Raw genomic sequence first — 16,356 nt, forward strand, 5'->3', positions numbered from 1 at the left:
AGAAGAATATAATACTGCTCCTATATACAATAATATAACTACTATAATACTGCTCCTATGTACAAGAATATAACTACTATAATACTGCCCCCTATGTACAAGAATATAACTACTATAATACTGCCCCCTATGTACCAGAATATAACTCCTATAATACTGCCCCTTTGTACAAGAATATAACTCCTATAATACTGCCCCTTATGTACAAGAATATAACTACTAAATACTGCCCCTTTGTACAAGAATATAATACTGCTCCTATGTACAATAATATAACTACTATAATACTGCTCCTATGTACAAGAATATAACTACTATAATACTGCCCCCTCTGTACAAGAATATAACTACTATAATACTGCCCCCTATGTACCAGAATATAACTACTATAATACTGCCCCCTATGTACCAGAATATAACTCCTATAATACTGCCCCCTATGTACAAGAATATAACTCCTATAATACTGCCCCTTTGTACAAGAATATAACTCCTATAATACTGCCCCTTATGTACAAGAATATAACTACTATAATACTGCCCCTAGGTACAAGAATATAACTACTATAATACTGCCCCCTCTGTACAAGAATATAACTACTATAATACTGCCCCCTATGTACAAGAATATAATACTGCTCCTATGTACAATAATATAACTACTATAATACTGCTCCTATGTACAAGAATATAACTACTATAATACTGCTCCTATGTACAAGAATATAACTACTATAATACTGCTCCTATGTACAAGAATATAACTACTATAATACTGCCCTCTATGTACAAGAATATAACTACTATAATACTGCCCCCTATGTACAAGAATATAACTACTATAATACTGCCCCCTCTGTACAAGAATATAACTACTATAATACTGTCCCCTATGTACAAGAATATAACTACTATAATACTGCTCCTATGTACAAGAATATAACTACTATAATACTGCCCCCTCTGTACAAGAATATAACTACTATAATACTGTCCCCTATGTACAAGAATATAATACTGCTCCTATGTACAATAATATAATTACTATAATACTGTCCCCTCTGTACAAGAATATAACTACTATAATACTGCCCCCTATGTACAAGAATATAATACTGCTCCTATGTACAATAATATAACTACTATAATACTGCTCCTATGTACAAGAATATAACTACTATAATACTGCCCCTATGTACAAGAATATAACTACTATAATACTGCCCCCTATGTACAAGAATATAATACTGCTCCTATGTACAATAATATAACTACTATAATACTGCTCCTATGTACAAGAATATAACTACTATAATACTGCTCCTATGTACAAGAATATAACTATTATAATACTGCTCCTATGTACAAGAATATACTAAAATACTGCTCCTATGTACAAGAATATAACTGCTATAATACTGCCCTCTATGTACAAGAATATAACTACTATAATACTGCCCCCTCTGTACAAGAATATAACTACTATAATACTGCCCCCTATGTACAAGAAAATAACTACTATAATTCTGCTCCTATGTACAAGAATATAACTACTATAATACTGCTCCTATGTACAAGAATATAACTACTATAATACTGCCCCCTATGTACAAGAATATAATACTGCTCCTATGTACAATAATATAACTACTATAATACTGCTCCTATGTAAAAGAATATAACTAATACTGCTCCTTTGTACAAGAATATAATTACTATAATACTGCCCCCTATGTACAAGAATATAACTACTATAATACTGCGCCCTCTGTACAAGAATATAACTCCTATAATACTGCCCCCTCTGTACAAGAATATAACTCCTATAATACTGCCCCCTCTGTACAAGAATATAACTCCTATAATACTGCCCCCTATGTACAAGAATATAACTCCTATAATACTGCTCCTATGTACAAGAATATAACTCCTATAATACTGCCCCCTATGTACAAGAATATAACTACTATAATACTACCCCCTATGTACAAGAATATAACTACTATAATACTGCCCCTATGTACAAGAATATAACTACTATAATACTGCTCCTATGTACAAGAATATAACTACTATAATACTGCCCCCTATGTACAAGAATATAATACTGCTCCTATGTACAATAATATAACTACTATAATACTGCTCCTATGTACAAGAATATAACTACTATAATACTGCTCCTATGTACAAGAATATAACTACTATAATACTGCCCCCTATGTACAAGAATATAACTACTATAATACTGCCCCCTATGTACAAGAATATAACTACTATAATACTGCCCCCTCTGTACAAGAATATAACTACTATAATACTGCCCTCTATGTACAAGAATATAACTACTATAATACTGCCCCCTATGTACAAGAATATAACTACTAAATACTGCCCCCTATGTACAAGAATATAACTACTATAATACTGCCCCCTATGTACAAGAATATAACTACTATAATACTGCCCCCTATGTACAAGAATACAACTACTATAATACTGCTCCTATGTACAAGGATATAACTACTATAAAACTGCTCCTATGTACAAGAATATAACTACTATAATACTGCCCCCTATGTACAAGAATACAACTACTATAATACTGCCCCCTATGTAAAAGAATACAACTACTATAATACTGCCCCCTATGTACAAGAATACAACTACTATAATACTGCCCCCTATGTACAAGAATATAATACTGGCCCCTATGTACAAGAATATAACTACTATAATACTGCCTCTATGTACAAGAATATAACTACTATAATACTGCCCCCTATGTACAAGAATATAACTACTATAATACTGCCCCCTATGTACAAGAATATAACTACTATAATACTGCCCCCTATGTACAAGAATATAATACTGCTCCTATGTACAATAATATAACTACTATAATACTGCTCCTATGTACAAGAATATAACTACTATAATACTGCTCCTATGTACAAGAATATAACTACTATAATACTGCCCCTTATGTACAAGAATATAACTACTATAATACTGCCCCCTATGTACAAGAATATAACTACTATAATACTGCCCCCTATGTACAAGAATATAACTACTATAATACTGCCCCCTCTGTACAAGAATATAACTACTATAATACTGCCCCCTATGTACAGGAATATAACTACTATAATACTGCCCCCTATGTACAGGAATATAACTACTATAATACTGCCCCCTCTGTACAAGAATATAACTACTATAATACTGCTCCTATGTACAAGAATATAACTACTATAATACTGCCTCTATGTACAAGAATATAACTACTATAATACTGCCCCCTATGTACAAGAATATAACTACTATAATACTGCCCCCTATGTACAAGAATATAACTACTATAATACTGCCCCCTATGTACAAGAATATAACTACTATAATACTGCTCCTATGTACAAGGATATAACTACTATAAAACTGCTCCTATGTACAAGAATACAACTACTATAATACTGCCCCCTATGTACAAGAATACAACTACTATAATACTGCCCCCTATGTACAAGAATATAACTACTATAATACTGCTCCTATGTACAAGAATATAATTACTATAATACTGCCCCTATGTACATGAATATATCTACTATAATACTGCCCCCTATGTACAAGAATATATCTACTATAATACTGCCCCTATGTACAAGAATATAACTACTATAATACTGCTCCTATGTACAAGAATATAATTACTATAATACTGCCCCTATGTACATGAATATATGTACTATAATACTGCCCCCTATGTACAAGAATATAACTACTATAATACTGCCCCTATGTACAAGAATATAACTACTATAATACTGCTCCTATGTACAAGAATATAACTACTATAATACTGCCCCTATGTACAAGAATATAACTACTATAATACTGCCTCTATGTACAAGAATATAACTACTATAATACTGCCCCTATGTACAAGAATATAACTACTATAATACTGCCTCTATGTACAAGAATATAACTACTATAATACTGCCCCTATGTACAAGAATATAACTACTATAATACTGCCCCCTATGTACAAGAATATAACTACTATAATACTGCCCCCTATGTACAAGAATATAACTACTATAATACTGCTCCTATGTACAAGAATATAACTACTATAATACTGCTCCCTATGTACAAGAATATAACTACTATAATACTGCTCCCTATGTACAAGAATATAACTACTATAATACTGCCCCCTATGTACAAGAATATAACTACTATAATACTGCCCCTATGTACAAGAATATAACTACTATAATACTGCCCCCTATGTACAAGAATATAATACTGCTCCTATGTAAAATAATATAACTACTATAATACTGCTCCTATGTACAAGAATATAACTACTATAATACTGCCCCTTATGTACAAGAATATAACTACTATAATACTGCCCTCTATGTACAAGAATATAACTACTATAATACTGCCCTCTATGTACAAGAATATAACTACTATAATACTGCCCTCTATGTACAAGAATATAACTACTATAATACTGCCCCATTTATACAAGAATATAACTACTATAATACTGCCCCCTATGTACAAGAATATAACTACTATAATACTGCTCCCTATGTACAAGAATATAACTACTATAATACTGCCCCTATGTACAAGAATATAACTACTATAATACTGCCCCCTATGTACAAGAATATAACTACTATAATACTGCCCCCTATGTACAAGATTATAACTACTATAATACTGCCCCTATGTACAAGAATATAACTACTATAATACTGCCCCCTATGTACAAGAATATAACTACTATAATACTGCCCCCAATGTACAAGAAAATAACTACTATAATACTGCCCCCTATGTACAAGAATATAACTACTATAATACTGCCCCCTATGTACAAGAATATAGCTACTATAATACTGCCCCCTATGTACAAGAATATAGCTACTATAATACTGCCCCCTATGTACAAGAATATAGCTACTATAATACTGCCCCCTATGTACAAGAATATAACTACTATAATACTGCCCCCTATGTACAAGAATATAACTACTATAATACTGCCCCTATGTACAAGAATATAACTACTATAATACTGCCCCCTATGTACAGGAATATAACTACTATAATACTGCTCCTATGTACAAGAATATAACTACTATAATACTGCTCCTATGTACAGGAATATAACTACTATAATACTGCTCCTATGTACAAGAATATAACTACTATAATACTGCCCCTATGTACAAGAATATAACTACTATAATACTGCCTCTATGTACAAGAATATAACTACTATAATACTGCCCCTATGTACAAGAATATAACTACTATAATACTGCCCCCTATGTACAAGAATATAACTACTATAATACTGCCCCCTATGTACAAGAATATAACTACTATAATACTGCCCCTATGTACAAGAATATAACTACTATAATACTGCCCCCTATGTACAAGAATATAATACTGCTCCTATGTACAATAATATAACTACTATAATACTGCTCCTATGTACAAGAATATAACTACTATAATACTGCTCCCTATGTACAAGAATATAACTACTATAATACTGCTCCCTATGTACAAGAATATAACTACTATAATACTGCCCCCTATGTACAAGAATATAGCTACTATAATACTGCCCCCTATGTACAAGAATATAGCTACTATAATACTGCCCCCTATGTACAAGAATATAACTACTATAATACTGCCCCCTATGTACAAGAATATAACTACTATAATACTGCCCCTATGTACAAGAATATAACTACTATAATACTGCCCCCTATGTACAGGAATATAACTACTATAATACTGCTCCTATGTACAAGAATATAACTACTATAATACTGCCCCTATGTACAAGAATATAACTACTATAATACTGCCTCTATGTACAAGAATATAACTACTATAATACTGCCCCCTATGTACAAGAATATAACTACTATAATACTGCCCCCTAACTACTATAATACTGCTCCTATGTACAAGAATATAACTACTATAATACTGCTCCCTATGTACAAGAATATAACTACTATAATACTGCCCCCTATGTACAAGAATATAACTACTATAATACTGCCCCTATGTACAAGAATATAACTACTATAATACTGCCCCCTATGTACAATAATATAACTACTATAATACTGCTCCTATGTACAAGAATATAACTACTATAATACTGCTCCTATGTACAAGAATATAACTACTATAATACTGCCCCTTATGTATAAGAATATAACTACTATAATACTGCCCTCTATGTACAAGAATATAACTACTATAATACTGCCCCCTATGTACAAGAATATAACTACTATAATACTGCCCCCTCTGTACAAGAATATAACTACTATAATACTGCCCCCTCTGTACAAGAATATAACTACTATAATACTGCCCCCTATGTACAAGAATATAACTACTATAATACTGCTCCCTATGTACAAGAATATAATACTGCTCCTATGTACAATAATATAACTACTATAATACTGCTCCTATGTACAAGAATATAACTACTATAATACTGCTCCTATGTACAAGAATATAACTACTATAATACTGCCCCTTATGTACAAGAATATAACTACTATAATACTGCCCTCTATGTACAAGAATATAACTACTATAATACTGCCCCCTTTATACAAGAATATAACTACTATAATACTGCCCCCTATGTACAAGAATATAACTACTATAATACTGCCCCCTATGTACAAGAATATAACTACTATAATACTGCTCCCTATGTACAAGAATATAACTACTATAATACTGCTCCTATGTACAAGAATATAACTACTATAATACTGCCTCCTATGTACAAGAATATAACTACTATAATACTGCCCCCTATGTACAAGAATATAACTACTATAATACTGCCCCCTATGTACAAGAATATAACTACTATAATACTGCCCCCTATGTACAAGAAAATAACTACTATAATACTGCCCCCTATGTACAAGAAAATAACTACTATAATACTGCCCCCTATGTACAAGAAAATAACTACTATAATACTGCCCCCTATGTACAAGAATATAGCTACTATAATACTGCCCCCTATGTACAAGAATATAGCTACTATAATACTGCCCCCTATGTACAAGAATATAGCTACTATAATACTGCCCCCTATGTACAAGAATATAACTACTATAATACTGCCCCCTATGTACAAGAATATAACTACTATAATACTGCCCCTATGTACAAGAATATAACTGCTATAATACTGCTCTATGTACAAGAATATAACTGCTATAATACTGCTCTATGTACAAGAATATAACTGCTATAATACTGCTCTATGTACAAGAATATAACTGCTATAATACTGCTCTATGTACAAGAATATAACTACTATAATACTGTCCCCTATGTACAAGAATATAACTACTATAATACTGCCCCCTATGTTCAAGAATATAACTACTATAATACTGCCCCCTATATACAAGAATATAACTACTGTAATACTGCCCCCTATGTTCAAGAATATAACTACTATAATACTGCTCCTATGTACAAGAATATAACTACTATAATACTGCTCCCTATGTACAAGAATATAACTACTATAATACTGCTCCTATGTATAAGAATATAACTACTGTAATACTGCCCCCTATGTTCAAGAATATAACTACTATAATACTGCTCCTATGTACAAGAATATAACTACTATAATACTGCCTCCTATGTACAAGGATATAACTACTATAATACTGCCCCATACTGATGAGGTGCACTTGTCCTGTAGGTGGTCCCTATGGAGCGGTTGGGGTTGACCTTGCCTTTGAGAAGATGTTGTGCAAGATATTCGGTGAGGACTTCATTCAGACCTTCAAGGTGAAGCGCCCGGCAGCCTGGGTGGACCTGATGATCGCATTTGAGGCTCGGAAGAGAACTGCAGCTCCGCAGAGGTCCAACCACCTGAACATCTCCCTGCCGTTCTCCTTCATAGACTTCTACAGGAGACACACCAGGCAGAATGTGGAGACCGCCCTACGGAAGAGCAGGTGAAGTGGAGGCTGCGGAGAGTACCATACCCCTCACCTGTAGGATATGTTAGTAGGTCGGGGGCCCTTCACCTCAAGGATGCATGTTAGTACGTCAGGGGCCCCTCACCTCCCAGATACATGTTAGTAGGTCGAGGGCCCCTCACCTCCAGGATGCATGTTAGTAGGTCGAGGGCCCCTCACCTCCAGGATACGTTAGTAGGCCGGGGGCCCTCCACCTCCTGGATGCATGTTAGTAGGTCGGGGGCCCCTCATCTCCTGGATGCATGTTAGTAGGCCGGGAGCCACTCACCTCCCGGATGCATGTTAGTAGGCCGGGGGCCCCTCACCTCCAGGATGCATGTTAGTAGGTCGGGGGCCCCTCACCTCCCGGATGCATGTTAGTAGGCCGGGGGCCACTCACCTCCCGGATGCATGTTAGTAGGCCGGGGGCCACTCACCTCCCGGATGCATGTTAGTAGGCCGGGGGCCCCTCACCTCCAGGATGCATGTTAGTAGGTCGGGGGCCTCCTCCCCTCCAGGATGCATGTTAGTAGGTCGAGGGCCCCTCACCTCCAGGATACGTTAGTAGGCCGGGGGCCCCTCACCTCCAGGATGCATGTTACTAGGCCGGGGGCCCCTCACCTCCTGGATGCATGTTGGTAGGCCGGGGGCCCCTCACCTCCCAGATACATGTTAGTAGGCCGGGGGCCCCTCACCTCCAGGATGCATGTTAGTAGGTCGGGGGCCTCCTCCCCTCCAGGATGCATGTTAGTAGGTCGAGGGCCCCTCACCTCCAGGATACGTTAGTAGGCCGGGGGCCCTTCACCTCCTGGATACATGTTAGTAGGCCGGGGGCCCCTCACCTCCTGGATACATGTTAGTAGGCCGGGGGCCCCTCACCTCCTGGATACATGTTAGTAAGTTGGGGGCCCCTCACCCCCCAGCATCTCCTCCTCAGGTCAGTATTGCAGCCTCATATTGGCCCAAATGCAGTTCCAATGATCGAGAGGCTCAGAGACATGGCTGCCTCGATATCCCCCTCTGTCCTGCAGGTGACACTGCTGTATGTGACATTAGCAGCGGGTAACAGCCAGGAGGGAAGGAAGATGCCAAACCTCACACAGCGGCCTGGAAGGTGTAGAGCCTCCTCTCCTCCACTAACCCCTCCGCCGCGGTGTAACCTCTGGTTTCTTTCCTCAGTGTGAACTTTGTGAAGTGGTCCTCGCAGGGGATGCTCAGAATGTCGTCTGAGGCCATGAACGAGCTCTTCCAGCCGACCATCCAGCAGATCGTCCAGCACATCGGTACGGACATAACCCGGCAGGGAGTCCTAATGCCTTCACTAATGCAAACAAGCTGTCCTTAATAATGGCTGAGGAATGAGGCATGCAGCGAGGGCGCTGTGCCTGCGGGATGGCGTGCAGCGAGGGCGCTGTGCCTGCGGGATGGCGTGCAGCGAGGGCGCTGTGCCTGCGGGATGGCGTGCAGCGAGGGCGCTGTGCCTGCGGGATGGCGTGCAGCGAGGGCGCTGTGCCTGCGGGATGGTGTGCAGCGCTCAGTCGCCCCCACACACCGCTCTGCTGGCTCCTTAGAATAAGGTCCAGATCCGGCGAGATGTCAACAAGTTTAGAAGTTACGGGTTCTGGGAAAGCTGGATGACAGCCATAGGTTCTGCGGTCTAAGGGGTAACCTCACTCTTGTGGAGAGTGCCAAGCCGGTGTAAGGAGACTTATAGGCCATGCAATGCTTCGCTGAGAAATGAAATATGCAAATTGCAAAAAGAGGACAGGATCGCTAGAGCTCACCCATTAGAAGACACTAGAGCTCTAGTCAACCATTGATTCTGTCATCATCACAGCCCTGATGAACAGAAGAAAATAATGTCACCCGCAAGCACAACACCAGATTTCATGCCATTAAGTAATGGATGACTTGCTTGCTAAAAGTTGAATTTGCAGCAGAATTAAGTGTCCTAATAACGATAAGTAAGAAGCTGCCTGATGTCAGGGAGAGTCCATCGCTGCTCGCTCAGCTCCATCCTAGGAGGCGGCGCTATACCATGGTGACTGATCAACGCGACGATGACCTGTCACATCCAGTATCATTGCCGTATCGTTCAGCATTTCTCAAGTGATGCTCGTTATAGGGATAGTCCCAACGTAAAGGTATCCCCTATCCTGACTGTTGCAGACAAGTGGAACCATTAGCGGTGCCGATAATGGGGTTCAGGATTCCGGGGGGCTGCAGCGCTCCATACTGAATAGAGCGGAGCCGCACAATCTCGACCTCTGCTCCATTCATAGTCTATGGACCTGCCGGAAATAACGGAGTAGTACGCTCGACTTTCACTGGTATAGAGAGTATTGCTGCTCCATTTAAGAAGGTGCTCAGGGATGCAAAGGTCCCAGAGATCGTTGAGTTATTCCGTGGACACCTTGTTGTTTCAACAACCCTGTAAGCGCAGTTTGCCTGTCCATGTTAAAGAACTTTATGGTCCAATGATCAGTAACGGATGCTCCAAAGTAGATTCGTTCTGACTCAACATCCGCCCATTTTAAAGGGCTTTTAGTCTTGGCCTCAGAAAAGTAATTTCACCCGGTTGACCTCCTTCATGTGCCCGGTTGACCTCCTCCATGTGCCCGGGTGACCTCTCCAAGATGCTGATATAGACGAGCACATCGAGGACAACTGAACCTGCCCCCGTCACATCGGCAATATGCAGGCAGGTGAACGCTCTATGACTCTTGTACATAGAAACATCACAAAAATAAAAAATTGCCATTGAAGTTATTTTCTCCTTTTGCTAGAAGGAATTCGGTAACACGGCTTTACCCTTCTGTTTACAGGAGATCTCGTCAACAAGCCCGAAGTCTCAGGCATCAAGTACCTCTTCCTGGTGGGCGGCTTTGCAGAGTCCCCCATGCTGCAGAATGCTGTACAGTCGGCCTTCAGCGAAGTGTGCCGGGTCATCATCCCTCAAGACGTTGGTCTGACTATACTTAAAGGTGCGGTCCTTTTTGGCCTAGACCCAACCATCGTGAGAGTGAGGCGTTCACCTCTCACTTACGGAGTCGGCGTCCTCAACAAGTTTGTAGAAGGAAAACACCCAAAAGAAAAGCTGCTTGTGAAGGAAGGCAAGAACTGGTGCACAGACATCTTTGACAAGTTTGTGTCCGTGGACCAGTCGGTGGCCCTTGGAGACATCGTGCAGAGGAGCTACTGCCCAGCCCGACTCGGCCAACGCAAAATCATCATCAACATTTACTGCTCCTCCAGCGATGAAGTGGTGTACATCACCGATGCCGGCGTCAGGAAGTGCGGCACCATCAATCTGGACCTGCCAGACATTAATGAGGAAAACGGCAAGATCCTTCGCCGGGAGATTAAGGCCAGCATGCAATTTGGAGACACTGAGATCAAAGTGACCGCCATGGACGTCAAGACTTCCAAGACTGTCCGAGCTGCCATCGACTTCCTCTCCAACTAGGTGGGAAACCTCACGTGATCATGAACTCGCAGCACTTGACCATTAGCTACACGGCTTCATCCAAAATCGAAGAAGGAATCGGGGGGCAATTGGTGTAGCTTCATGCCCCTCTTGAATTTATATAGGGGTGCATATATTTTGACAAACATTTGCCATTTTTATAAAACACAGGTAAGATTTTCCTAACTATTGGTCATCATCTCGCCAAGTCAGAGCAGAAAGACGGGAGCCATAGCTCTGACCCAACATGTCACCAATGTCTGGCCGGATCCGCAGTGCAGAACGGCTGCTTCACCGGCAGATCAGGAGAGGTCGGGAACCATAGCTCTGACCCAACATGTCACCAATATCTGTCCGGACTCCGCAGTGCAGAACGGCTGCTTCACCAGCAGATCAGGAGAGGTCGGGAACCATAGCTCTGACCCAACAGGTCACCAATATCTGGCCGGACTCCGCAGTGCAGAACGGCTGCTTCACCATCAGATCAGGAGAGGTCGGGAGCCATAGCTCTGACCCAACATAGAATCATAGAATCATAGAATGGTAGAGTTGGAAGGGACCTCCTGGGTCATCTGGTCCAACCCCCTGCTCAAAGCAGGATTCACTAGGATTCATGTCACCAATGTCTGGCCGGACTCCGCAGTGCAGAACGGCTGCTTCACCAGCAGATCAGGAGAGGTCGGGAACCATAGCTCTGACCCAACATGTCACCAATATCTGGCCGGACTCCGCAGTGCAGAACGGCTGCTTCACCATCAGATCAGGAGAGGTCGGGAGCCATAGCGCTGACCCAACATGTCACCAATGTCTGGCCGGACTCCGCAGTGCAGAACGGCTGCTTCACCAGCAGATCAGGAGAGGTCGGGAACCATAGCTCTGACCCAAACATGTCACCAATATCTGGCCGGACTCCGCAGTGCAGAACGGCTGCTTCACCATCAGATCAGGAGAGGTCGGGAACCATAGCTCTGACCCAACATGTCACCAATGTCTGGCCGGATCCGCAGTGCAGAACGGCTGCTTCACCAGCAGATCAGGAGCAGTCGGGAACCATAGCTCTGACCCAACATGTCACCAATGTCTGGCCGGACTCCGCAGTGCAGAACGGCTGCTTCACCATCAGATCAGGAGAGGTCGGGAACCATAGCTCTGACCCAACATGTCACCAATGTCTGGCCGGACTCCGCAGTGCAGAACGGCTGCTTCACCAGCAGATCAGGAGAGGTCGGCACATTGCAGAGCTCCAGTTTTGGGAAACCAATGGTCCTCTGTAATATTCAGGTGTTGTAATGAGAAGGGACATTGACTGCAATGAAAACCAAAAGTACCTGCTCCATCCACACAGTGCCGATGGTAGACACCATTCTTGAAGGTCCACCATCGATACAACTTGCTAAAGCAAACTTTACTCTTTAAATCCATGAGACCATTATAAAGAAATCTGACTTTGGGGGGGTTGTAGATTAGGTGGAGCCCGCATGCACTGGCATCTAGGGGGGAAAGATGCAGCATGAACTTCACAAATTCCAGATCAGAGGTGGCCACAATCTTGTGTCGATCCAAACACCTCCTTTCTTGCAGGTTACTACCTTGGCTTGAGGATTGGCGCTCGTCTTAGATCTTTGTGCTTCCGAGACTTCTCCATCCAATACTAGAAGCGTTGCGGACGTGGGAATGAGACGGGAGCTTTGGAATTGTTTAGGTTCCTTCTTACCCCCACTGTATATTAGGTGTAACGCCCCAGTGGCTGCCATCCGATCATCTCCAGAACCTCAACGGCCTCATCTGATGTGACCCTGATAACATCCCCAATGTGAATACCAGATCCATCCTTCACCTCCGTCCTTTTATTATGAGAAGACAACCTAGTCAGAATTTATTTTTTTACATGTAACTTCCCTGTAGTATCCGTGTACCATGTATGATATGTATACCATGTACTAAATAAACCACTACCGTACACACACCCCCAACATCTACACCACTCCAGTCACAGCCAAAGCTGCACGTCTGTCGCAGGACCACGCTGCTGCCCTCTGCTAGTTCAGTGCATGATCTGATGGCGGATGAAGTTCAGGTGGTTCGAAAGTTTTAAGAAGTTTTACTCCTCTTCCATCATAATCAGGAGGAGATACAGATTGTATCAGGCATGATGGGATTACCATGTATTAGATACAGCGGCTCAGCCGACAGCACTACATGATGGGATACATAAGGGCTCAGCCGACAGCACTACATGATGAGATACATAAGGGCTCAGCCGACAGCACTACATGATGAGATACATAAGGGCTCAGCCGACAGCACTACATGATGATACATAAGGGCTCAGCCGACAGCACTACATGATGATACATAAGGGCTCAGCCGACAGCACTACATGATGAGATACATAAGGGCTCAGCCGACAGCACTACATGATGAGATACATAAGGGCTCAGCCGACAGCACTACATGATGATACATAAGGGCTCAGCCGACAGCACTACATGATGAGATACATAAGGGCTCAGCCGACAGCATTACATGATGAGATACATAAGGGCTCAGCTGACACCACTACATGATGAGATACATAAGGGCTCAGCCGACAGCACTACATGATGGGATACATAAGGGCTCAGCCGACAGCACTACATGATGGGATACATAAGGGCTCAGCCGACAGCACTACATGATGAGATACATAAGGGCTCAGCCGACAGCACTACATGATGAGATACATAAGGGCTCAGCCGACAGCACTACATGATGAGATACATAAGGGCTCAGCCGACAGCACTACATGATGAGATACATAAGGGCTCAGCCGACAGCACTACATGATGATACATAAGGGCTCAGCCGACAGCACTACATGATGGGATACATAAGGGCTCAGCCGACAGCACTACATGATGGGATACATAAGGGCTCAGCCGACAGCACTACATGATGATACATAAGGGCTCAGCCGACAGCACTACATGATGATACATAAGGGCTCAGCCGACAGCACTACATGATGAGATACATAAGGTCTCAGCCGACAGCACTACATGATGGGATACATAAGGGCTCAGCTGACAGCACTACATGATGATACATAAGGGCTCAGCCGACAGCACTACATGATGGGATACATAAGGGCTCAGCCGACAGCACTACATGATGGGATACATAAGGGCTCAGCTGACACCACTACATGATGAGATACATAAGGGCTCAGCCGACAGCACTACATGATGGGATACATAAGGGCTCAGCCGACAGCACTACATGATGAGATACATAAGGGCTCAGCCGACAGCACTACATGATGAGATACATAAGGGCTCAGCCGACAGCACTACATGATGAGATACATAAGGGCTCAGCCGACAGCACTACATGATGAGATACATAAGGGCTCAGCCGACAGCACTACATGATGAGATACATAAGGGCTCAGCCGACAGCACTACATGATGAGATACATAAGGGCTCAGCAGACAGCACTACATGATGAGATACATAAGGGCTCAGCCGACAGCACTACATGATGGGATACATAAGGGCTCAGCCGACAGCACTACATGATGAGATACATAAGGGCTCAGCCGACAGCACTACATGATGAGATACATAAGGGCTCAGCCGACAGCACTACATGATGGGATACATAAGGTCTCAGCCGACAGCACTACATGATGGGATACATAAGGGCTCAGCCGACAGCACTACATGATGGGATACATAAGGGCTCAGCCGACAGCACTACATGATGAGATACATAAGGGCTCAGCCGACAGCACTACATGATGGGATACATAAGGGCTCAGCCGACAGCACTACATGATGAGATACATAAGGGCTCAGCCGACAGCACTACATGATGATACATAAGGGCTCAGCCGACAGCACTACATGATGGGATACATAAGGGCTCAGCCGACAGCACTACATGATGAGATACATAAGGGCTCAGCCGACAGCACTACATGATGGGATACATAAGGGCTCAGCCGACAGCACTACATGATGAGATACATAAGGGCTCAGCCGACAGCACTACATGATGAGATACATAAGGTCTCAGCTGACAGCACTACATGATGAGATACATAAGGGCTCAGCCGACAGCACTACATGATGGGATACATAAGGGCTCAGCAGTTTCACAGATAACCTTAGATACTGCAACTCAGAAGACAGTGGGGGCGGAGGGGTAATGAGGGATTGAAAACTTCCACCTCGAGTGGTTCCACAGCTAAGCTCTCTGCTGCCACTAGGGGACGCTGCCTCCAAAACAGGTTTATTGCAGCATTCAGAGCTCCCCCTGGTGGTGGCTGCAGACATCGCACCACATACATGACAGCTTTAATTACATGCAATATAATGTGATCACAGCCGCACGTTCTGCCTCTGTGGCCCCTGCAGAAAAGTACAGTACGGTCCTGGGTAATGGACGAGGACGTCCTGCTGTCTCCACTGTGGGGACCTGTGTAAGTGTGAGGATAGATGGATCTGAGGGTCCGCGCTCTGTAATCTGCAGCACCAGCCCCCTGTAATGATCTGCTGGTAATAATTCACACCCGCAGCCGCTGTGAACTTAGTGTCCTGCTCCTAGATAGATCCATATCTTCATCTATCAAAGTTTTAAAAATTACAAAGACGAAAATGGGCCGATGCAAAAGTTTGGGCACCCTGCATGGTTAGTACCTAGTAGCGCCCCCTTTTGCTAGTATCACAGCTTGTAAACGCTTTTTGTAGCCAGACAAGAATCTTTCAATTCTTGTTTGAGAGATTTTCCTCCATTCTTCCTTGGAGAATTCCTCCAGTTCTGTGAGATTCCTG

At 42.3% G+C, this 16,356-nt stretch overlaps 1 protein-coding gene across 3 annotated transcripts in view; it reads left to right on the top strand.

The window, feature by feature from the left end:
- Positions 1 to 13,508, top strand: part of HSPA12B (heat shock protein family A (Hsp70) member 12B) — a 139,427-nt gene extending 125,919 nt beyond the window's left edge. For all 3 annotated transcript variants that reach the window (XM_073649793.1, XM_073649803.1, XM_073649811.1), the window contains 3 exons: positions 7,814 to 8,072; positions 9,255 to 9,358; positions 10,901 to 13,508. In XM_073649793.1, the coding sequence (XP_073505894.1) occupies positions 7,814 to 8,072; positions 9,255 to 9,358; positions 10,901 to 11,541 (1,004 nt within the window). In that variant the 3' untranslated portion in view covers positions 11,542 to 13,508. The remainder of the gene's footprint in view (positions 1 to 7,813; positions 8,073 to 9,254; positions 9,359 to 10,900) is intronic.
- Positions 13,509 to 16,356: the final 2,848 nt, after the last annotated feature.

This window comes from Phyllobates terribilis, unplaced genomic scaffold, assembly GCF_046119375.1.
Source record: "Phyllobates terribilis strain yellow unplaced genomic scaffold, ASM4611937v1 Scaffold_1__5_contigs__length_1240528914, whole genome shotgun sequence".
Classification (NCBI taxonomy): Eukaryota; Metazoa; Chordata; class Amphibia; order Anura; family Dendrobatidae; genus Phyllobates; species Phyllobates terribilis.